The sequence below is a fragment of the Stenella coeruleoalba genome (assembly GCF_951394435.1).
Source record: "Stenella coeruleoalba genome assembly, chromosome: X".
In the NCBI taxonomy this organism is placed as follows: Eukaryota; Metazoa; Chordata; class Mammalia; order Artiodactyla; family Delphinidae; genus Stenella; species Stenella coeruleoalba.
Genome location: NC_137152.1, coordinates 77653267 through 77678626, shown reverse-complemented (window position 1 = coordinate 77678626; position 25360 = coordinate 77653267). Strand labels below are relative to the sequence as shown.

The following is a 25360-nucleotide window of genomic DNA, read 5'->3' as shown; positions in this document are numbered from 1 at the left end:
TTCCCCTTTTGTAGTCAATCCCTTTTCCTTACTCCCAGTTGCCTGGCAACCACTTACCTGGTTTGTGTCCCTATAGTTTTGCTTTTTCCAGAATGTCATTAGAAATGGAATCATACTGTATACAGCTTTCAGTGTCTGGTTCCTTTCATTTAACATAAATATTATGATATTCAACTATGTTATTGCATGTATCAGTAGTCCATTCCTTTTTATCGTATGGATATAACACAATTTGTTTATCCATTCATCAATTGATGAATATCTGGGTTGTTTCCAGGTTTTGATGAGTATGAATAGAGCTGCTATAAACATTCACATGTACGTATTTGTGTAAGCATATATTTTCATTTCTCTTGGGAAAATAACTAGGGGTAGAATTACTGGGTCTTATGATAAGTGCATGTTTAAATTTTTAAAAACTGCTTTCCAAAGTGGCTATACCATTTGGGACTCCTTCAGCAAAGTGTAACAGCTCTAATTGCTCCAGATCCTTCAAACACTTCATATTGTCAATTTTTTTGACTTTAGCCATTCCCAAAAGTGTTTTCACATAAAGAAACTGAGAAGCAAAGTAGCTAAGTAACTTGCAAAACATCATTCAACAAGTATCAGTTCTAGGACTCACACCCCCACACCTAGGTCTGACTCCAAAGCCCATGTTTATTTCAATCATACCATTAGAAATTACTAACAGGACCAGTACATGGTTTCCTGTAACATCTGGCTCATGGCTCTAGCAATAACTCATTGAAGAAGAATTAGTGGTTGTTCCAGAACTATATTGGGCTTAAACCTACAAATCTATGTCTAGACACAGAATTACATGTTTTGTATTATTTAACAGCTTACTTCATTCATTTAGGTGTGATAGGTAATTTTCAACCCACGTTTTTCTTGTCTTTCAAAGTCCTAACCTTCATAAGAAATCTACCAAATACTGTCAAAGAAAGACATCTGGAGACTCCAACTAAAACTTCCAATCAAGTTTAGGTACGGCAGCTTATTGGAAAGAACAGAGCCAGATGTAGCTTATACATTTTTTTTTTTTAAGATGGGCTATAGCCCATAATCTCATTTCTTGGTATTAACATATTGGTGATTTTATGTTATCAAGTTACCTACGTTAAAGAGTTGTCTTCACATGCTACAAATACATGGTGATATTTGTAACCATGACTTGACAGGGGACCAGGTGGAACAAATGAATCACCCAAACAAAAACAATAGAAAGATCAGTGAGGACAGTTAACATACGAGTGAGCAAGAGTCCAAGATTAGATCTGAACACTGAAAAAGAAGCCAGGAAAATTTTCTAGGGAAGAAGAGGACTGACCCAAAATGAGACAGTATTTTCTGACCTTAGGTATAAAAGGTGTGGCTATATCTATAAGGCAGTCCAACATCCCTATATTGCTCAAGAAGTTAAAAATTGGGCTTTCCTGGTGGCGCAGTGGTTGAGAGTCCGCCTGCCGATGCAGGGGATACAGGTTCGTGCGCCGGTCCGGGAAGATGCCACATGCCGCGGAGTGGCTAGGCTCGTGAGCCATCCATGGCCGCTGAGCCTGCGCGTCCGGAGCCTGTTGCTCCGCAACGGGAGAGGCAAAAGCAGTGAGAGGCCCGTGTAGCGCAAAAAAAAAAAAAAAAAAAAAGAAAGAAAATTAGAGATCTTTTCCCACCTTTACTCAAAGGTCAGAAAAATAAGCCTCCATTCATCAATGGACTATCTCTGTGAGATCGCAGAGTGACATGGTTAAGTGCATAAGCTTTAGAAGAAGATAGATCTAGGTTCCAATCCCATCTCTGTCATATTCTAGCTGTGTTATTTTTGATCGGTTACTTAAAACTTCTAAGCTTTAAAATAGGGAGGAGAATAGTACCTGTACCCCAGAAGGCCTTTGTGACTATTAAATGAAATCGTGCACAGTGAACTTGTATTAAGATATTTCTGAAAATATTAAAAATCAAAACCTTGAATGCTCTTTAAATCTTCTTGTCCAAAATACAGTATGATTTTAGGAATAAATTAAAGGCTCCTTTTCAAAAATATTAACACTTAATAACATTTCATCCATTCATTTATTGATAAGTATCTTAATTGTATGAAATATGCAGAAGAATCTAAATAGACACTAAACTTCTACTGATTGATTTTTTGGAAAAGATTTAATAATTTAAATATTTGGCACTCATATCACATCATGTGCTTTCTTTAACTTATTGCTATTATTCAACTTTGTGTATATTCATTACTATATTAATGCTGGCCAATTCACATTGAAATAGACATAGAAATTACAATGGTGGGGGAAGGGGGATACGCAGAGAGAGAGAAGTCTATTTATAGTTCATGCATAATTCTGACAGAAAGATATCTAAATATATCAAGGTTTTAAAACAGAAATCTACCCCAGGCTTTCAGAACTTCTGAGGTCATTATTTTTAAAGGGCCCACTTACACTGATTGGCATGATCAAAGGAAAGAAAATCTTATATTTAATGAAAGTATCAGAGGATCTGTTGAACACTAAGTCCACGAGAAAGCAAGATTCTCCCCTCTCTAGCTCTCCAGGGCAAAACAAAGTGAGGAAAACTCTATAAATGTGCCTATTTTACGAGGAAATGATGTTCTGCTCCCTCACACATGAATGTAAAGGAAAATCCTTCACAGATTCCAAAAACTTCAACCTTTTATCCGTAAGTTGGACATTCAGACTCTGAATTATTTAATTACAGTTCATGTAAATATAACTTAAAATCAGATTAGTGGACGGATGAGTTCAGTATACTATACGCAATACAGATATAACAGGAAGTAGTGACTACATGCACATTTATAATTAGACTGTCCAGATTCACGTCTTTCTTTCAAAAGGCTTAAAGATAAAATTAGGAAGTTCTATCATGAGTCCCATAAGCAGTAAAGGCAATTGGTCTCATGTGCCGAAGTCCAATATTAGTCATGTCATCCCTTTATCACTGTTTGTACAGTGCTAAAGGCTAGTATAGAGGGTTATGTGTTTTGTACAAAGAATTTTATTTCTCTCTAATGGTGTTCTATTCCCATGTGCAATCTCATACTACAACCCAAATCACTGGAACATCAAATAAAACGAAGGATAGTCCAGAGTTTCTTGGGGGAATTGATAAAATTGGTAAAATTATAAGACACGAAACAACTAATTCAAAGGGTTGAGGAGACTTTAAAGATGATTGCAAATGGTGTTTACATATTTTAATACCAGGGAAACATCTCATTTTAATACCAATGTTGCCAATGTAATGTTTTCAGTGAAATTAAAACCAAACCTTAGTTATAGGTCCTTATGGAAAGAAAAAGGGTGCTGGGTGATTAAAACTAATGCACAACCCAATGCAAACAGTATCATACCTTCAGTCCACATATCAACATCTCCAAACAGTAGCCAAGAAAAACCTAGTATTTTCAGCCTTTTTAAAGGATAATTTGTTCAGCCAAATCAACTTCATAGATAATTCCACTATCAATAACATACATCCGTGAAAAAGATAAATGTTAACAACAGAAACAACATGGATTTGTATATGCTATGACTGCCTTGGTCTTAACCAGATAAAAAAATATATATCCACTCAGGTTTGTCTCCATGAAAGTAAATACAATACCCTTGGGCATTTCAATGTCCTTCGAAACTATTCATCATGGTAGATTAGTACATGAACTATTACTGACCAATTTAGAATATCTATTATTGGTAACACTGCCATTTCCAGACATTTGTACAAAATCCCTTTGAAGCATGATATTCACTGACCACTTATTTCACCTGATTCATAAAAAGGTTGAATATGTCAATTTTCCAGCTCTCAGTGGTTTTGACTTCAGTATTGAAACAGGTTACAATTTCCTTAGAAAACACCAAAGAAGACACTCCATCTTTCCCTATATCCTCTGCTTTTTGCTTAAGAGGGTTTTACCTGGCTGCATTTATTCTCCCCATCAGGTCTCATTGGAAAAATCCTGCTCTGTTTCATGCTACTCACACATTTTTTTAAGAGTTGCTCACAACAAATTGTAAATGCCTGAGTTACATATAAAAATCTCCTGAGGGCAATAGTTTAAGTAAAATTCTCCCTCAAAGGATAAAAGTTTCTTATTTATTAAAACCAATTTCTTAAGCTCTCAAAATTATCAATACTTTGGAGATAGTCATAATGGCTTAAGTCCAAATCTGTTAAAATGCCCAAAAGGCTATCGAGCAAAGAATATTTTCCTCCTCACCCTTCTTTAAAAAGTATTCTTAGAAAAATATAAGAGACAGTCTTAGCCTAATGTAATGATGAAAACAGAATGTACCAAAAATGTGAATGAAATTAAAAATAGAGTCTTTAATCTATAGTAAATAGAGGGGAAGCAGGGAGAAAGACCATTCCAAACATTCAAGCAAAAGCCAGTCATGTTTTAAATTTTCTTCGTATGTTTGAAATTGTGAATATAATTATGTTAGCATACTTAAGTCATCTTCTTAGTGATATAACCAGTCAAACTTATAATAAAATGTTAACTTCCACAAGAAAAATGTATTTTCCTAAGCTAAGTAATAAAGTTAAAATTCTATCACACACTCCACAGGACGTCCAATTTCTTTTAGTAGTGGAATTTTGTTAAAATGAACTTACTCCAGGAAATCACATTCCTAATTTATACACCCTGGAAATGAAAGAGAGCTGACACCAAGTTTATTGTGAATAAGGTTAGAAGTTCTTTGAATGCAAGGAGGAAAACAGAGAGGTATTAGCAGGTACCGCCACACATTTCATTTTTTCCTACACCAATCTGCATGTTATACTAACTGGCTCTGGTGGGCAGCAGAGAAGGTCAGTGAATGCTCTTTCATGGTAACAGGGGTAAGGAGAGTTGAAAGATAATTGCTATTTGATGACTGAACAACAGAAATGCAACAGTCCTTCTCACCTACCAGGTGCAGTTCCAAAAACATATAATTAAAGACTCATTATAGAGTGTGATAGCTATGTAGACAAAGATCAAAGAAATTTAATGTTCCTGAATATTTTTAGCACAGGATAACTGCAACCAAACCACAAAGAACCATTTCTTTGGGTCCTCATGGTGGATGTCAAAAAATCTCAGCAAGTTCAAATGTTTTATTGTCTCAGAATGTGATCCGTAATGGTAAATTTCTGGTCTTTTCTAGTTTATCTTTATATAATATTTTAAAACCCCCTTCCCCTAAAACTGATAAAGATACTATGGAAATTATGTGTGTACCTGTATGTACATATGTGCACTCTTAAATATAGTTAAACATCTTAATATATCCAACTTTAATAAATTTTTTCAAAATATAATCATTGAATAATGAACAGTCAAAATCTTTAATAACCCCACATTAAACACCATGAGAATTGTTAAGGCTTATCTAACACAAATTAAACCAAAAAACTCACTATTTTTCTCTTCCACAGTGATATAAATCATCTAAAACAATGACAACAAAACAATAATAATAAACTGTATATGACATACAGATAAAATCTTTATAGGATTACAATGCAGTATAATAAAGTCCCTAAGAAAGAAATATTAGCCTTCTACTATATTCAACCTGCCTTGCACTCACTTTCAGAAAAATCTAGAAACATAGCTACTCCTAAAGTTACAATATTTGATAAGTCTTTGAAAACATACGAATGCTTTTTAAAGAAAGCATAATGCTTTAACTGCTTAAGTAACTTTGACCTCCTTCAAAAATGCAAGGACCGGGCTTCCCTGGTGGCTCAGTGGTTGAGAGTCCACCTGCCGATGCAGGGGACACGGGTTCGTGCCCCGGTCCAGGAAGATCCCACATGCCGCGGAGCGGCTGCGCCCGTGAGCCATGGCCGCTGAGCCTGCGCGTCCGGAGTCTGTGCTCCACAACGGCAGAGGCCACAACAGTGAGAGGCCCGCGTACCGCAAAAAAAAAAAAAAAAAAAAAAAAAAAAAAAATGCAAGGACTTTCTTTTCAATTGGAACAGTTAAAAACCGAAACAGATACAACTTAAATTAACAACAAGGTTTTATCTTCATTTATAAACAAACCTCTATGAAAGAACATGCACTCACAAGAGTAGCTTTACTGGTTGTGAAATTCAACTGTTACTCCATATTGGCTCCTTCATTTTACAGATGAAGAAAATAAAAGAATTTTATTGACTTGTTTTAGATCACAGAGCTTGTTAATGGCAAAACCATGATTGGAATCAATCATTCCTCAGTCCTTACATACCTCCCATTCAACTGTATTATCAACAATTAACAAATATATCACCAATTAGTGGTTACAAGTTTTTTGGTTATTTTCCTTTCATGAAGGAATATTGGATAAAAGTTAAAATATATTCAAATATCATCAATGTGTATATTTAGATGTGAAAGCAATACCAGTGAGGAATTTTTTAAAATTATTTATTACGGATTCTATCAAGAAGCAAGGGAAACTTTAGACAATAAACACATAGGGGATATTCAAAAATATACTTTCTTTCTTCTTCCCATATACCAATAAATAAAATAGTTAACTTGCTCAGCACAGATGCAGAGCCCTGCCATATTGCAATTCATTATTATAGATTGTAGACATACCAGTGAAGCACAGATCTGTAAACATCCACTTCAAAAAATGTAGCAATTGTTAGTTGATATTTAGCCTGACACAATAATCAAGTATTAGGAAGCACCTGGAAAAAATGGAGCCATTCAACTTTAATTTGGGAATAATAGTTCTTGGTTAGCCTTACTTGCTTCCTTACCCAGCACTAATGAAGTGGTCAGCCATCGGATTGCTTCCGATGGAGTTCAGAACACAACACCCCAAAATATGGCACCCTGGCATAATGAATATCTTAAGCTGAAGGAGTCTGAGAAAAGGGCAGAACCAAGAAGGTCACTCTGACCTCACTGCTCCCCAACCCAGCCCCTTCTCCCATGAAAGCAGGAGATAAATCTCCCATGTAAAAGTCACCCATCCTGCCTGTATGTACCACGTGAAGGAAACGCATTCTTATCATCCGAGGCAGGGAATTGAGGACGCAGAAGGCTGTATAAAAAAACTTTGTTAAACTAACCCTTATCATCCTAGTTACTTCTTCACCATTTACTACCCCTAGCCCAAATCCCTTTGTCTTGTCAATTTCTCACAAATTTGTTGTTTCTTTGTCTAAAAGGTATAAAAGCTTCTGGCTTTGTTCAGTTCTCTGGGTCTTCATCCTCTTGTGAAGGCTCCTATGTATATGTAAAAATTCAGTAAAATTTGTATGCCTTTCTCCTGTTAATCTTTGTCAGTTTAATTTTCAGTCACAGCCAGGGACCCTAAGAGGGTCGAGTAAAACTTTTTCCTCCCCTACACTTCCTGCTAACCTCCTTAACTTCTCTATCCCTCTGTGCTTTGCCTTGCTCACTTTGGCTATAACAAACAAACCCAGTGAACAGTGAACTCTTTGCTGGACAATCAGTTCCTCTGTCAATTCCTGTCTGCAAAGGGAATGAGGCCTGAACTAGAGTATTGACAATAGAAACGTAAAAACTATGCAAGAGATATTGCAAATAAGAAAATGGGCAAGTGTGATGAACAAGGAGTCTCAAAGATGATACCAAATCATACACACAGGGCTCAGAGCCAAATCCTTGAATAGATGGACGAGTGCTCTAAGTCCAGAATCATGCTTACCTAAGCTCCACAGTATGTGTTCAGCATGGTGCTTGTATCTCCACAGCACTATTTGATAATTCATATTTATCTAGCATCCCTCCTATCAATGTTTCAGAAATTTCCAGCCACATATTTGAAAAATCCATATGCATGTATAATTTGTTCTTGCCCCTCGAAATTAACTCCTCTATGGCTGTCTCTTCTTAACTTTTATTACTCCAATTTTCCAAGATCATTTGAAAGAGTTGAGAAATGCATGAAGGTGAATGCTTGCATCAAACTACTGTCATCAGCAAACACATGATTCCAACATGTAAAATAAATTCTGTCATTTATAAACAATACTAAATAATAGCAGAAACCAAAATTAATGAAAAGCTCACATGATAACACAGCACAGTGTATCCTGCATTCTATTCCTGGGAGAAAGTAATGATGAGGAAATAAACTGACAGAAGTTTTTTTCAAGATACAAAACATGTCATAAGGTCAGAGAATATCCCTAGGGCAATGTCCCATACCACTTACAATTAAAATATTTTGCCATTTTAATTGATGCTTATAACGTTGACCTCAACAACATTACAAAATTCTTAAACATTTTCTATATCAAAGAAAAATGCTTAATATAGTTTTAGTGCTGGATTCATTTCAGGGTATTCTTATTCTTTGACAAATGTTAATTCACATACGGAAATTTATGATAACTCAATTTTTAAAAATCCATTTAACACTCCAGTTTAGCACTTAGTCTTTAATACTTTTTGATGAATGAATGCTGAATGTACCAATTTAAGAAACGATATCCAGGTAACTCTCTTGGAAGCTGGTGTCAAGGGTGGTATGGTACCATAGCCTTGCCCTAAAAAAACCTATAGCAATACTCAGTATTCAGGCAGCACCCTCCAAAATAGAATTAGACCAAATCTGCGTATTTTCAGTAATGCTGGGTGCTGCAGAACAGACCTAACAAATAGGAGTGGGTTGATTCTGAGCATATGAAGGTTTGAGATTCACATTCATATGGCAGACTACTAAGCTAGCTATCTCACTTGAAGCTGATTTACCTTTTCAAAGTACACTACAATGTTATACTGGCTTCTATGTTCTCCCTTCATGGATTCCATCTCAACAGAAGATTTTCAGGTTTAAACTGCCCGATGTGAGAGGCCATACACCTGCAGCTTTACTGACCAGGTGGGAAATCTCCCCAAATTAGCTGCCCATTATCTAACACCGATCAAACAGCTGGGGTCATAGAGCAAACACTGTTATCTAGTGCACATGGATCTTCTTTCAATCGACTACACAGAATACCTGTGCTCCAGGTGCTAGCTGGCATCTTTCTTTTTTTTTTTTTTTTTTGTGGTACGCGGGCCTCTCACTATTGTGGCCTCTCCCTTTGCGGAGTACAGGCCCTGGCCGCACAGGCTCAGTGGCCATGGCTCACGGGCCCAGCCACTCCGCGGCATGTGGGATCTTCCCGGACCGGGGCATGAACCCGCGTCCCCTGCATCGGCAGGCAGACTCTCAACCACTGCGCCACCAGGGAAGCCCTAGCTGGCATCTTAATTGTGAATTGTCAGCTATCCAGCTCCTATCAAAAGTCCAGCAGAGATGATAGATATTCCAGAGGGAGAGCCTCAGGGACACTACTCAAGTACACCTTGGTAGCAGCTTGGATTATGGGGAAGCTGTATACCAGTACTATTACTCTGGGTCTTTGTAGAAATATCATGACTTTGTGGGTTTTTTTTTTTTTTAACTCAAGGCCCCATGGAGGAAATGGACATTCACAGAAATCCTCTGTACTTTATGGAAAACTATCAAAGACTCACTCTACTGTGGTGTTCAATACCCCTCGTTTAAAGAAAAACAAAATAAAATTCTCTGAGTTTAAAATCAGAAAGAATGTCCTTCCCTGAAAAATAAATGCACTGTCATTCATCAGATAACAGCTATGTCTGTCAATACTCTGCCTTTTTTTCCCCTTGGCTATGGGGAAAATTGGAACTATTTTATACTCAAATCACTACCTGACATTGTCCTAGACTTTTTGAAAACTACCACATTCCCACCTTACTTGGAGCTTGTATTTTTACCCTCATCTTAATGGTATTGTGATATCTGCATCTCTTATTGAAAGCTGCAATTGCTTTAGTAATAGTCCCATAATAATAAGTATATAAAACCCTAGTATGTGTCCAAGACCTTTAGTTAAATTAATTCATATAAAGCAAAATAAAAATATCTCAAACAACGCATACTTATAAGCTTTTTCTTCCCAAGGCTAGTTTTGAATATACAGAAAATACAATAAAATGCATATAAGATATTTTTAAATGGAAAGAAGTTCACCTTCTATTTAGATATCCATTTAACTATCGTGCTTAGACTCTGCTGCTAGATTTTATATACCTTTATAATTACATGTCCAGTTACAAGTCTCTAATTATTTTAGACAATTATTATATATACATATTGGTTTTCAAATTTAAAACACATCATTTAAATGAGAAAATGCATTGCCTTGGTGGAGCTTCCTATATAATAATAAAATAAATACCAACATAGGAGCCATCATTTATTCTACTTTAATGTCTCTAACATTTTCTCCAACTGAAACAATACTGCAGAAACCCAAGTCAGTATTTGCTGTTCCTATGTTTTTCTTTTTGAAAATAATATAGGACACATAGATCTAGTTTGGTTGTATTATGAGATATAATATTGGATCTGCATTAAGTTAAAATTCTGTTTTGAAGCTAATATTATATAATTAAAATTCAATGTCACTGAATATTTATGGGACAAACTTAGCTAAATGAGCCAACATGGTTGCTGTTAATACAAATTGTTGACCAAGATTTTAAAAGAAAGCATACAATTTGACATAACTACTCTGAATTTACTATTTTCTAGTCTATGTAAAACTGTACTAGGGTCTTCTAAAACGGTTTATGCATTTGAAAGTTAAAGTAAACAAATTTAAAATACAACTCTGCTTTCGCAATACTGCACATAATGCTGCCTTATGAGATGTGCTCACAATTTTAAGTCCTCTTCCCATTTCTGCACCATAAAAAATTGTCCTCATTATTCTGCTTTTCATAAGTAGTCCAGTGCAAAATGTTCTTAGAGTATTGATCTGCATCTAACGTTATATTAACTTTCTAAGTACTGTCAGCTGCTTTGCCAAGCTTTTAATGCATTTAATATAGGCTGTTCAAATAGTTATTAACACCCATAATTCAGAAAGTACTTTCTACTCCTAATTTGTATTACTGTCAAGAGTCAGCTATTTTCATTACGATGATTATATTAAAATGCATATTAATGTGCTAGAAAAATATGTTTAAATCTAAAGGGAAGTTCGAAAATATCAAGTAAAAACAAATATGCCAGAGGTAATGCAAATAACCACACCTACAGAAACTCTAAAAGATATTTTATCTGTTTTCACCTGCTTGAAAAGATTGGCTGAGGAAGCTATCGTCACAGAAAGGGAATATACACACTATGCCATGAGTTTCGCAGATAACTAAGATTCAAAGCAAAACAGAAAAAAACAATTTCCTAGTGGGGTAACATACCCTTCAAGCTATAAGGCAATTTCAGCAACAACTCTGAAAGAATTCTACACAATCACAACTCTCATACTATTCTTCAAACCAGTATTTCTTGTTTTTGTCATGTGTTGAGAAAGCTTACTGACAATGATTTATTGCTACACATTTCTTTGGATCTTCATAAAATGTATTGCCAAGTACCTATGCATCCTGTAATGGGTTGGCTGGGAATAAAATCGTCCCAACTCATTGGTCATTTCTCAGCAGGCACTGCTTCCTTTCATAAACTTTAGTAGAGGAATATGAACAAAAATCTGTAAATAACATAGTTGTCATTCTGAAACACACAGACCATGGTATGTGCAAAGTCTAATACGATTTGTGGTGGCAGATTGGGATTTATTTTATAGTCAAAACTCATGGATTTTTAGGGTGTTAAATAGAGTTGTAAACATTCAGTTTCATTAACTCACCATACAACCATAAAAAGACCATCGTGGAAAGCATGCTACGTTGTCTGTAGCTGATGAATATGGTTCAAATCAAACCAACAGGTTTCACTCTTGTATGGAGGAAGCTTGCTTCATTCTTTTTCTCCGATTACATCTTAAAATGCATGGCCACAAAATAGAGCCAGATTAATGCAAATTCATTCTCATGGCTGGAGAAGCATAGGTTTTTACTGATGGTGGGTCAACATCTACATCAAATCACACATTATTGTATATAAATTACACCGTAACTGCCATCATGAAACAAATAAGAGGGCAAGAGGTTCCCTTCCCTAGAGGAGTCTAAAATAGAAATGAGAAAAGCAGACATACATGCATGAAATTATTACACAGCATAAGCAGGTGCAGGTGAATGTGTACAGTACAAAATAAATGTTGAAGGAATGTATAGTAATGGAGTGATTTGGGATATGGCCAGTTAATGATGGCTTATAAAAGGAATTTTTAAATATTTGCCATTAGCAGAAAAATAATATAAAGAAATTACTTTCTTAGAGCCTTTATCATCTAAGTGATTAAATACTATATGAATTTGAAAATCATGACTCTGTTTAATATTCTGAAATGACTGTGCTTTGAAAATGTTTAGTAAAGCTATTAGTGTGTGTATGAGTGTCTATATATTTATTATTTTACTAGGGGCTGAACAAAAAGAAATCAGTTAAAACTGGTACAGAAGCAAATCAGCCATGAAGAGGGCAAATGCCCAGATTCCAATGAATATCAGCTTTGGAAAATAGTTATGTAACAGAGACACAGAAACTGCTTCCTTCAATATTTTAAAGGAAACTAAATACCTTTAAAAAAAAATAAAATAAAACTAAATACCTGTCCAGAGTTGGTTAAATATATTTACAAATGCAAGAAAATAACAGATTGCTAGGAAATCTTTTAGTCTTAATAGAGGAACATTTTTCTCACTCTTCAAAATAATTTCTTAATAATCTAGTTCCTATAGCAAAAGTAAGAGGATTGGAACTAAGCAAAAGAGAACACAGAACATAGAAGTTTAGAGCTGGAAGGCTCCAATCTCATTTACATATGGAAAAACTGAGGCCCAAAGAGTGCACTGATTGGACTAAGGTCATAGAGAGTGAGAAATCAAGGCCTGGAAATCAGATATCATGACTGGCATTCTAGTGGTACTCTATCATATAACGTGCTCTCTCTCATACTAGTATCCAGAAAAATTTTCTTTATAAAGAGAACAAGGCTAACAAAATTTAATTTCATTAATGATAGTTCTACATAAGGAAGAATAATATTAAATGATTACTGTTCAATTTCAAGGATTCTTTTACTGTTATATAACAAATAAGACATGATGCATTCAAGGTGATTTTTCCCTCTACACGCTATTTTTTCTTTGTTTTCTGTATAATTTACTTATTATTATACAAATTATTCTCTTCCTTGGGTTTATTCTTACATTGATTTCCTCCTTTTCTTTTTTTTTTTTTTTTTTTTTTTTTTTTTGCGGTACGCGGGCCTCTCACTGTTGTGGCCTCTCCAGTTGCGGAGCACAGGCTCCAGACGCGCAGGCTCAGCGGCCATGGCTCTCTGGCCCAGCCGCTCCGCGGCATGTGGGATCTTCCCAGACTGGAGCACGACCCGTGTCCCCTGCATCGGCAGGCGGACTCTCAACCACTGCGCCACCAGGGAAGCCCCTCCTCCTTTTCTTAGGGCAACACTCTCCAGAGACACTTTCTGAGATGGACAAATTCTGGACATCACCTTGCCTCCCTTTCCCTTCCCAAGGACACGACTGACTCGATTAGGGACGGTCACCTGACCAGAGGTGTGGCCAGCACGTAGGTGGGCCTGTAGGCTGAGGTGGTCCGGCATGAAAAGCTTTGCCAGAGCAGAAACAAATGGGGACCAGCATCTCCCCATTAAGAATTCTAAATGAGGAATACAGCAAAGGCCAGGCAGTTAATATCAAGAAAAGAAGCAGACTCATATAGAATCCATGTTCACAATGAACAAATCAGGGACAGGCACCATGAATTTCTGCTGCTGAGTTGAAGACTCATGACAAAAATAATCAGGCTCTAGGACTACCTTGGGATGTCAAGTGACCTTCCATATCGGCCTCCACAAAGCACAGCTATACGGCTGTCTCTAGAATTCCTGTGAAATTTCTAGCTCGTTCACTGCAACATGTTACATGGTCTCCCTGCTTCTACCCAGAGTTATCCTTTAAAAACCTAGGTCAGGTCAGGCCATTACTCTCCTCAAAACCCTCTTACAGCTTCCCAGCTCACTCACAGTAAAAGCCAAAGTCCTACCAATGGCTCACAATTCTCTGCCTCCAGCCACACTGGCCTCTTTGACATTCCTGGAACAGACATTTGCTGCTGCTGCTGCTGCTGCTGCTTCCTGTTTCTAACAATGTTCTTCCTCCAGTGGACAACACAGCTCACTCTCACACTTCCTTTAGATCTCTGCTCACATGTCACTAAAGTCAGGGAGGCCTTCACTGACTATGTGATATGAAATAGCAACATTCCCTCCCCAGGACAGATCACAACCTGACATTTTATGTATGTATGTATGTATGTATGTATGTATGTATGTATGTATGTATGTGTGTGTGTGTGTGTGTATATATATATATATATATTTTTTTTAAATTGTCTGACTTCTCTTACTAGAATGTAAGCTCCATATGCAGGCCCCATATGGACAAGGGGAATTTGTTATTCCTTTCTGGGATATCCATCTGCTATATAAAAACAAACTACATAATATTAAGTGCTATTCATTGAACTGCTCAAACCTAAGGTATTACCAAAAAAAAAGAAAAATAGTAATTCTCAATAGTAAAAGTAAAAAGCTTTCTTGATTTATCATATAATGGTAAATAGGAATAATATATGGATGGCATTTGAATTACTAGAGGTATCATCCAAAATGTATAGAGCAAAGGAGTCCCAAATTTCTCTACAAAGAGCCATGAGATCATAAGAATACGACTTTTCAATGCAATGATATATATTCTTAAGATAGTACACTTCAAAAAATAAATGCATTGGTTTATAGAAGATGTAGACTTTCAGATGATTTTTTAATCAGTGTAAATGCAGGCTCAAAGGATGTTATAGTGTCATTAAACATTAATGAGTTATATGGCTAAGTTCTCTACAACTATAATAAAAATAAATTTTGTTTCTTAAACTGGTAATGAATACAGAGGTGTTTTTATATTCTCCTCTATACTTGTTGCTGAAATATTTCATAGTGTTTTTTTAAAAATTCAAGTCAGGCAAATTTTAATGAAAGGAATAAAGTCAAAATATTTAGTATGTGACAAGAATGAAAGGAGGATATTTTAAAAGACTTTCCTTATTGTGAGGTAGTACAAAGAAGTGGATAAGGACCCAGGATTGGAACCTTAGCTCTGACACTTACTAGCCATGTAACATTAAAATAGAGCAAATTACTTAACCTTTCTGAGCCTCAAGTTCCTCATCTATAAAATGAGAACAATATTAATACTAATCATAATGATTCCCCGGTTGTATGTATTTCAAGTTCTTAGAACATTTCCTGGGGGATAAAAAATGGTATATATGTTAAGTGTTCCTTGCTATTATTTTTTAATGTTTTAAAGATGTCTGTAGGGCATCTGGGAAGACATTTGGAGATGGGGTCTGAACTTCAAGAGAAAGGTCTGAGCTGGAAATATAAGCCGAGGCACAGGGACCTCGATTATAAATCACAGGGACACACACATACACATTCTCTCTCTCTCTTAGAACAGTGCCTAGCAGATAATAAGTACTATATAAATGTTAAAATATTAACTATCATTATTTTTGATAAGTATTTCATAAGTCAATTAAATTTAAGCTTATTAAAATGAAAGTTAACTCCTATTGCATATAGTAGTTGCTCACTAACGGTTTAATGACTAAAGAATTCTCAGTGGTTACCTTTTTTCATTCATTATAAGTGAATGGAAATTGTAAAAATACAATTTATAATTTACTCAAAATATAAATCTAAATTTAGTAGGTAAAATAAAACAAGTACTAACAATTGTGATGACAGTATTAGCTTTGACTTGAAAACATTTTCAAATTTATTTATTCCGTTCATTTAGAATCAACTTCAATATAAATGCATACATTTCTTATGCCTATGAGCCATAGAAAAACAACCCCCAGTGGCTTATAATTATCAATTATCATGTTCCTCAGAGTTAAATGTCCCTGCTGAAAATAGTCAATGGTATTTCCCCAGGATTTCTGTCTTATACTCAAAGATTTGGCTCACATACAGGGCAGAACTGGAGAGGAAGGGGAGCACTGGCCAAGTTTATTCACCATCTAAACAAAATTGAAAAAGAAGTCTGCATACCAAGTGGATGGTTTAAAATGAATTTGAAAAATCTGCTACCCCTAACATGCACTAAATATGCATGTACGGCAATCTAGCAATTGTTTCTGCCTCAAAATGTTTGATTTTCTTTCACATTATAGCTAGACCTACTTAGTATTCTTCCATCGCAGTCCCTTACCTGCAGCAGAAACCCAGTAAAGCACAAGAAGAATGGGGGGGGGGGTGCTAGGGTAATTAACAAAGCTAAAAAGTACCCCAAGGCACAAAGATAGAGGACAGTCCCCCTCAAAGGATGGGGCAGGAAGTGGGGGTGGTCCCTGGCCTTAAGTTCGGGTATACATATAGCATCAGTTCCCAGGCAACAAAGACAGCCAAAAAAAGCTTTTTTGGCTCTAGGAATATTCCTAGAGTGAGGGGAAAGGTGACTACCCAGCCAACCGCCAATTGAATCAACTTGACAATTAGGAAAGTGACCTATGAAGTCATAAATATCAGATTTTAATCTCAGGCTTCCAGCATTTGTATAAGTGATACCACAAAAGAATATTACGTCTCTTAGACTATTTCTTTCCGCACTGACATCTTGAGGAAGAAATATGCCCCTCATCTGTCTCTCCTTCAGTATGATTTTCCCAGGGCAGGCAACCTTTTTGACAAAGAGTAGTTCAGAATTTCTTATGTTTATGAAGACTAGAATTTGGAAAGATGTCTGATAATTTAAATAACAAACACGTTCATAGTATGTTAACCATTTGTGGTTTTCAAAAGAGTGTCATTTATGACTTCCTTGCTTTTGAAGGGAAGAAAAGTTAAATTTATGCCTCAGGAAGCTTAAGCAAGAACTGTTGATAAGTTTTCCTAAGAACTGGCAAAAAGAGGCCACATTCTAACAGTTTGGATTGTTGGCTTTTAAGAGATTTTCTGTTTTTGCACCTTCTTTTTGTGATTGAGACAAGTAATGCTTTTCTCTTCTACCTATATGAATGTATATATTTTTTCTTTCCACTAATGTAACAGAGATAGTAACTTGAAAGATACCATCTTCAGTGTATGTACAACTGAGTGCTTAGTGTGTTCAATTATTTAAAAGCCTCACATAAGTCATATAACCTATACTAAAATGTATTATTACAAATAGGATGTATGTTATTGATATCATATAGAGAAGAGAAAACATTATTCTGGATAATTACAATATTAATATTCAAAAACAAAACTATAGGCTTTTCAAATGAATTTAGAAAAATATCACACAGGGAGGTAAAGATTTGCAAAAGTGCTTTAATAAAACGTTTAAATAAATTTTGGTTAAACTTGCAAAGTTTAATAAAATTCCTATTATTACTTTTTGTTTGTCTACCCTACAAGAATAAAACCTTCTTATACATAAAACAGAGCATTTAGTACTATAAATAATACATCAGAGCATGAAACTTACAAAAAGTCTGGTATCTGTACTATGCAACTGCAAGAGATTGTAATTTAATCCAAATATCTCCATATTGTATTTGAAACAATCATTAATCATATTTTAAGAAAAAAGTCAAAGCTGACCCTCCCATTTAAACATAGTATAATCTTATCTTTTAAAAAAACATAAACCTACAGTGTAAGAGCAAATCACTAAATGAGCATTTGAACTGAGTGCCTGAATTCATAAACTGCTATCTTTAGCACATCTGAATTAATCAACTACTATATTTAGCAAGAGATACTAATATGACTATAATATGCTAAATCCAAACATAGAAAATAAGTCTAATGTAAAAACAACAGAATATTTTTTTGTCTCTTAACTGGCTCCTTGACTGCATCTACTTTCTCCTAATATGTAGGTATTACAGAAGAAGCTCCCATACAACTAATAATTTTCAACTTTTTCTATACCTTTTCTCCTCCAAAATCATCTGTCCAAGAGTGTTTTCATTTGCTTGCTGGTAAACTCTACAAAAAGGCCAGTCAATTTATCCATCGCCATCTCCCTCTGAGCTTCAAATATAGTTAGAAAAATAGAAAAGTTCAAAGCAGTTGGAAAAGCAGTGAAGTTCCAAAAGGATGCCAGTTCCAATCTTTTGTTTAAAGAAATCTACTTCCTAAAAGTCAAACAGTCAAACTCAGTCACAACTGGAGGCAGCGTCTTCAGAAAATGAAAGAAGTTTTCACTGCTTCAATCAGCAGATTTAAAACGCTCCCCATCCACAGTGGGGTAGATGTGGCCCTTGACGGTCAGATACTCAATGGCTTGATTGATGGTCCCGATGCTCAGGTTGCTAAGCTCGGTCTGGAGCTCACGAACACTCTTGCCTTCCTATCGAGGATACTCCTGAATCAAACGCAGCACCTCCTTCCGGATGAAGTCGGGGTGGTAATCGCTGTGCATCTGGGCCTCATCCATTTCTGAGGGAACAACAGGGACACTTTGCCCAGAGGCCGCTTTATCCAGCATCATGTGCGCGTTAACCGTTTCTAGAATATGTGTGGTGAACTCGTTCGTGTCCTCCAGGACACGGATTTTCAACACCTCAAGGCTCTTCACCTCCGCAGAAGATTTGAGGATACCTAACACTTTGGCGTATACTCTCACTGGAAGGAGAGTTATCCCCTGCTTTGCTCTATCTCTGCCGACCCACTGGCGGACGTTGATAGGCTTGGTGGTCATATCATCAATCTTGTAAAGAACGTAATTTGTAGCCGTCTCTGCCTGCCTGATTATCCCCACGATAGCGACTAGGGAAACCTCGATTCCCCTAATCATGAAGACATCATCAATCACAGTGGAGGTGAGCAGCTGGTTTACACAGCAAGGTATAATATCCTGGATTCGGGACCTGTATCGTATGGACTTAAAAGCAAGAGCTACCCTGCCCTGAGACGGTGGGTCATTGCTTCCGATGGCTCCGCCTGCAGCAGAGATGCCGCCATAGCTCCCAAACCCATTCTTACTCATTTTAAGGGCAGCTCCGGCAGACAAGGGGGTGGGGTTTGGCTCCTGTCAGCAAGTTCCGCGAGTTCCACAGGCAGGCTACAACGGAATGCTGGGATTGTGACGACACAAGCAGCCCCATGCAACTGTGGAGCCAATCACCTGCCAGGATGCAGCTGTCTCTAACCAATCAAGACCTGCCATCTTCTCACTTCGCCCCACAATTCTTTGGAGCTGTCGGGTAGTGGCTCTCCTACATCTTAAAGGACCTGCGTGTAATTTCAGACCGTTCCCCGTATCTTTATAAAAATGCATTTTTACCAGGTTCCCCCCACCCCTGCTTCATTCCTAAATGTAACGACTTCTGTAGTCACTTCTAAAAGCCTCATTTATTCAACTCACTCAACCACTCAACAGCAATTTTCAGAGCAATAAGTTCAGTATACTTTGTGTGTGGAGGCGGCAGAGGCGGCAGTGGGGGAGGGGGGTATGGGGGACGACACACCGCGTTTACTGTCCACCAGTAAACTTTTGCAAATCATTAAAACCAGAAGCATTCTGGAAAAAATGTCGAGACAGCCACCTCTGAATAATTATCGTATTCAAACGCAAGTCATATCTTACCATTACCTTTTTAAATTTTTTATTGTAGAATTACACTTTTCCAGTTATTCTGCCAAATGCATTATCGGTAAAAATAAATAGTATATTTCAATTTATACATAAATTCAAATGAAACAACTGAGCTCTAAATTATTTTCAAGGCTCTGTGGATAGGTCAGGGAAGTACAAATCCCATCATATATTAGGAAAAACAAGAATAAAATCAAAATAGGGTTTCTATATACTCTTATCCAGTAATTTCTGAACTTAATATTTTAGTAATTGTGTAAGCAGATCCCAGAATATTTTCATATTACACTGAAAATCTATTTTTCCCTATAAAAACATTTTATTTGGGGTGTAATTAACTGAAAGGCTTTTTATAGTTAATAAAAGAACATCAGTTATTGGAATCCACCATTGGCAAGAACTTCTTCCTTAAAAATCCTTTGTACCTAGGTAATAGCCTAAATGTGTAGATTTTTGAGGAGTTTATTAATATTTTCTTATTTATTTTATTGGTTAAAATTAACTAATCTTGCTATCCCAAATTACATAAATGTGTGAATGACATATCTAAAACTTGTAGAATACAAAACTATATTTACTTCTCAAGTTAAAAAGGAAAAATATCATAGAGCCAATGTACTTAATTTATTTTATAAATAAATATATAATAATTGTTATCCGAGTACAGATTTTCATATAAATGTGGATGTTTAACTTCTGGACCCATATTTTACATAATCAAAGAGGACCTAACCATCCGACTAATATTTGTATTCTTAAAATTGCTTGTCATTAGAGATCAGATTAGCTATATATTTTTAAATGTTTACAAACTCATAATTAGACATTGTTTTATTAACTAACATCAGACTTCTGGTCAGGAAAACGTGAGGTTAAAATGACGTAAGTGATTATATTCCCAACAATTATATACAGTACCAATTGTACGAATCATACCAAAACAGTGAAAAAGCACCTACCTGACAGGATTGCTGGTTAAAGAAACCCTCAGAGATTCTAAGCAATTAAGAAGTTTCTCATCTGAAATACCAGATCGTAATTCATGAACATATTCTTGTGAAGACAGAGTGCATTCATGTTTGCTGTTTTTCAGCCCTCCCTATTAAAAAAAAAAAAAAGATATTATTTTAGACAAACAACAGGTTTTTTTTGTAACTTTTAAAATACAATAATGCATAGAATATGCAAATATTTTACCGTATAAAAATGTGTACAGAGTGCCAGGCGCTTAAAAACTTTTGGTCATAAAACTCACGTGGTAAAATCATGCTGTATATATCTCAACACTCTCCTCAGCCTCATTTAAAGGAAAATTACACTGATGGTACTCATAACCTGAAGAGAATATGGACTTCAGTAGCATAAAGTATCACTGACAGGGATGCTTAAATTTACAATCCAGGCATTAGGATTAACATTAGCTGGTCCTCCTTAACCCACAGGATGAACATTTAGAAGTCATCTTATTAATTTTCCTAGTTATTTATATTCTATTCTACAGTGAAGAAAATTTAATGCAAAACATTATACATAACCCAAATCTACTGAAATATGTCACAATATCACCCTATCTGAAAACCAAGTGAAAATGTTTATTAAAATGCAAAACAATATAGTCTCCAATTAGTATGTTAGTTAACAAATTAGTGTAAAGCATTCACCAATTCCTAACTATTCTTTCCTAACTATGTTAATCCCATGCCGTAGTAATCTTAAAAAGCCATTAAATGCATTTATCTGATAGCGACTAGTTTTTAGCTTAATTTCCAATATTCATGGGGTTATTTCTAGAACTCATTATCTCATCACAGCTCCTTAGCTTCATCACCTTGCCATAACTATGTAAGTAGTTTGGGGAAAAGGCTGGGAGGAAAACATCATCAACACATTCATTGTACTAATAACTCATAGTTTCACATTCCAGATCTACATAATCATAACTGCCCCTTTCCAGTATTACAAATGTATCCGCCTGAATTAAAACCCTAGCTTGAGTCCAATTTTGTAAATTCATATGAATTACACTCAGTTTCTGCTAAGTATCTAAGTTAGAAGAAGGAAAGCAATTGTCTTCCAATTTGATAGAAGTTATATCATTAGAGGACATAGAGTTTAAAAAAAAAACAATATGTTAATAATGAGAAATGGATTCCCTAGGGTTTCATACTATTTGGCTTTTTATTGAGAATGCCTCCTGATATAGAAATTGTCAATCATTCTTAATGTCTGAATTTTTAAAAATTCCATTTAACAGTAAATGTTTAAAGTCTGATAAAGTCTTCTGTACAGGAACTGTGACACTATCACTACTATAGCACTTAAGACATTGGGGCAGAGGTCATTATGTGTGTCTCTTTCTCTTCCAGACTGGGAACTCCATGCCAAGTATCTAACACAGTGATGGGGTTTAGTGAGCCTCCACAAAAATGTGCTGTTATTGAATCTGTCCATAAAAATAACAGAATAAGGAATACAATTTCATACTTTTTGCTCCCATATATTGTGTAATGGCCACAGACTTGATTTTTCTTGCTTTAGTAGGATATACAGTAGATGTTCAGGAAGTCTACTGAATGAATCACCACACAGATGGCACAGTAAATAAAACCATCATCGTGAAATCATTTCCACATTTCTATAACTTATTTACCCATCTCAAGGCTACAGATCCACAAGGAATAAAAAACATTTATAGTATAAAATTTTGCAGATCTGCTGTCACTTTCACTTTCATATGATCCTCAAACTTATTTTCTTAATTAATGGATGACAAGGCCATACTGACTCCCCTAGAGGCTTATATATAGGGCTTATTCCTGTAGAATGACCTTTGTATTTGCTGTTTTCTCTGCCTGTAAGACTCTTACCTCTGACCTCTCCATTGCTTGTTCTCATCATTTAAGTCTCAGCCCAACAGTCTTATATAAATTTATGACGTTTACCACTTTACTTGTTTACTGTGTCCTCCTCATTAAAAAATAGGTTCCACAAATCAGGAAACTTGCCTATCTTGTTCACTACTGTATCTCCAGATCTTAACACAGTGCCTGGCACACAGTTAAGTACTCAGTATATATTTCTTGAATGAATGATGGATCTATGAATGGTGAATAACCAAAGAGGTGAATGACTGATGAGCTTCAATATGCCAAAGCTTCCAAATTCAGTTTAGTTTCACTTCAGAATATTACAGTCCTGAGACATTCCATTATAATATATTCAGATATTCTTGTATAGAACAGGTAAACTTAGACAGTATATGGTATGCTGGGGATGGCTCAAACTGCCACTGGGTATGAATCATGGCCCTTCACCTACCTTCTAGGTAATCTTTGATCAGTTGACTGAACGGATTTCTATAAACCTGTTTGCTCATCCGTGACACAGGGGTAATAAACACTGACCCTTCATATTTGTTATGAGGCTTAAGTAAAACAATGCATACCAAGTGCCAAAAACAGGCATTTCATATGTGTTGTCTCATAGACAGAGTAAGATGCTCAGAAAATGTTAGATCCTTTCTTCTACATGGTTGTGCATGAGATATTCTTTATGGAACAATTGGGCCAGCCTATCACCTTGGGACTCACCCCTCATCCAAGCCTTAGAAACTGGTTTAAATTACATAATTGAGGATACTCTACAATTATAAGGAATGGAAGCAACAATGTAATGGAGCAAGACAGAAGATATATAACTTTAGAGAACAAATGCCTTTTATCAAGCTTAGGAGGACTTTGGGGTTTTAACATAACCTCATATTTGAAAATTATGAAAACATGATAGCATGGAAAGGCTGGACTGGCCCTAAAAGACCAGCTGTTCTAATGCTCTCATTACATAAATAGAGAATCAAGTTGATTTCCCAAGTTCACGTAATTAGTGAGGTTGCAAGAATAAAACACTAACATTCTGGTCCTTGGGTTACTTCTTTTTTTTTTTTTTACTGTATGTCACCTTTTCTCAATATTGAGTAAAAAATTAAAGCAACAAGTATTTAATTCTGAAATCTCTATTACAAAATGTCAAAGTATCTTCAGCAAAATCAATATGGTGCAACATAATATTAAAGAAATCACCTAAAAACAAAAGAGTGCAATAGATTAAACTAATTCTCACTGTACTTAATAGGGCTGTAATACAACAATGGCTTATCATTAACATCCTGTTCTGATACTGAACAAAGGAAACAACTAGATAATGGGTGGATAATAATGGAAATTTTAATTTGCTGCTCTGTATGAGATTAATGAAAATAACCACTGTGTCCATTTGATCTTTAAAAAAAATGCAGACAAAGTTAGCAATTAGCATACATCATGCTATTGCAAAGCTAGGTGAACAAAGAGCTTTCATAATTTGAAACAATTCCTTAATTTGAAAATCATTAGAATGGAGATACTTGCCAGTGTGACTGTGTTTGTACTATTCTAAAACACTACACAAAGAACCAAAAGAAACTTCGGTCAGTTTAATAATCACAACCACCCTACACTGATATGACATGTTAGTATCAAAACCAAACATGCTCGAGATTGGTTCAAGACGGTGGAGTAGAAGGACTGCTCTCACTCCCTCTTGAAAGAGCAACAGAATCACAAATAACTGCTGAACGATCATCGACAGGAAGACACTGGAACTCACCAAAAAAGATACCCCACATCCAAAGACAAAGAAGCCAAAATGAGATGGTAGGAAGGGCGCAATCACAATAAAATCAAAACCCATAACTACTGGTGGGTGACTCACAAACTGGAGAACACTTATACCACAGAAGTCCACCCACTGGAGTGAAGGTTCTGAGGCCGATGTCAGGCTTCCCAACCTGGGGGTCCGGCAATGGGAGGAGGAATTCCTAGAGAATCAGACGTTGAAGGCTAGCGGGATTTGATTGCAGGACTTCAACATGATTGGGGGAAACAGACTCCACTCTTGGAAGGCACACAAAAAGTAGTGTACGCATCGGAACCCAGAGGAAGGAGCAGTGACCCCATAGCAGACAGAACCAGACTTACCTGCTTGTGTTGGAGGGTCTCCTGCAGAGACAGGGGTTGGCTGTGGCTCACCGTGAGAACAAGGAAACTGGCAGCAGAAATTCTGCAAAGTACTCCTTGGTGTGAGGCCTCCCAGAGTCCGCCATTAGCCCCACAAAAAGAGCCTGGGTAGGCTCCAGTGTTGGGTGACCTCAGGCCAAACAACCAATAGGGAGGGAACCCAGCCCCACGAATCAGCAGAGAAGTGGATTAAAGTTTTACTGAGCTCTGCCCACCAGAGCAACAGCCAGCTCTACCCTCCACCAGTCCCTCCCAACAGTAAACTTGCTCAAGCCTCTTAGACAGGCTCATCCACCAGAGGGCAGACAGCAGAAGCAAGAAAAACTACAATTGTGCAGCCTGTGGAACAAAAACCACATTCACAGAAAGACAGATAAGATGAAATGGCAAAGGGCTACGTACCAGATGAAGAAACAAAATAAAACCCCAGAAAAACAACTAGATGAAATGGAGATAGGCAACCTTCCAGAAAAAGAATTCAGAATGATAGTGAAGATAATCCAGGATGGCAGAAAAAGATTGGAGGCAAAGATAGGGAAGATGCAAGAAATGTTTAACAAAGACCCAGAAGAATTAAAGAACATACAAACAGAGATGAATAATACAATAACTGAAATGAAAAATAAAATAGAAGGAATCA

General features: G+C 36.3%; 2 protein-coding genes across 7 annotated transcripts in view; both read right to left on the bottom strand.

Annotated features, from left to right (window-relative positions):
* DIAPH2 (diaphanous related formin 2) overlaps nt 1-25360 on the bottom strand; it is an 891299-nt gene that overhangs the window by 666222 nt on the left and 199717 nt on the right. For all 6 annotated transcript variants that reach the window (XM_079910016.1, XM_079910017.1, XM_079910018.1 and 3 more), the window contains one exon: nt 20626-20765. In XM_079910016.1, the coding sequence (XP_079766142.1) occupies nt 20626-20765 (140 nt within the window). The remainder of the gene's footprint in view (nt 1-20625; nt 20766-25360) is intronic.
* RPA4 (replication protein A4) lies at nt 9896-20596 on the bottom strand. The gene has a single exon (XM_079910022.1). It carries the CDS (start codon nt 19055-19057, stop codon nt 18419-18421), a length of 639 nt encoding a protein of 212 aa, XP_079766148.1. The 5' UTR covers nt 19058-20596; the 3' UTR covers nt 9896-18418.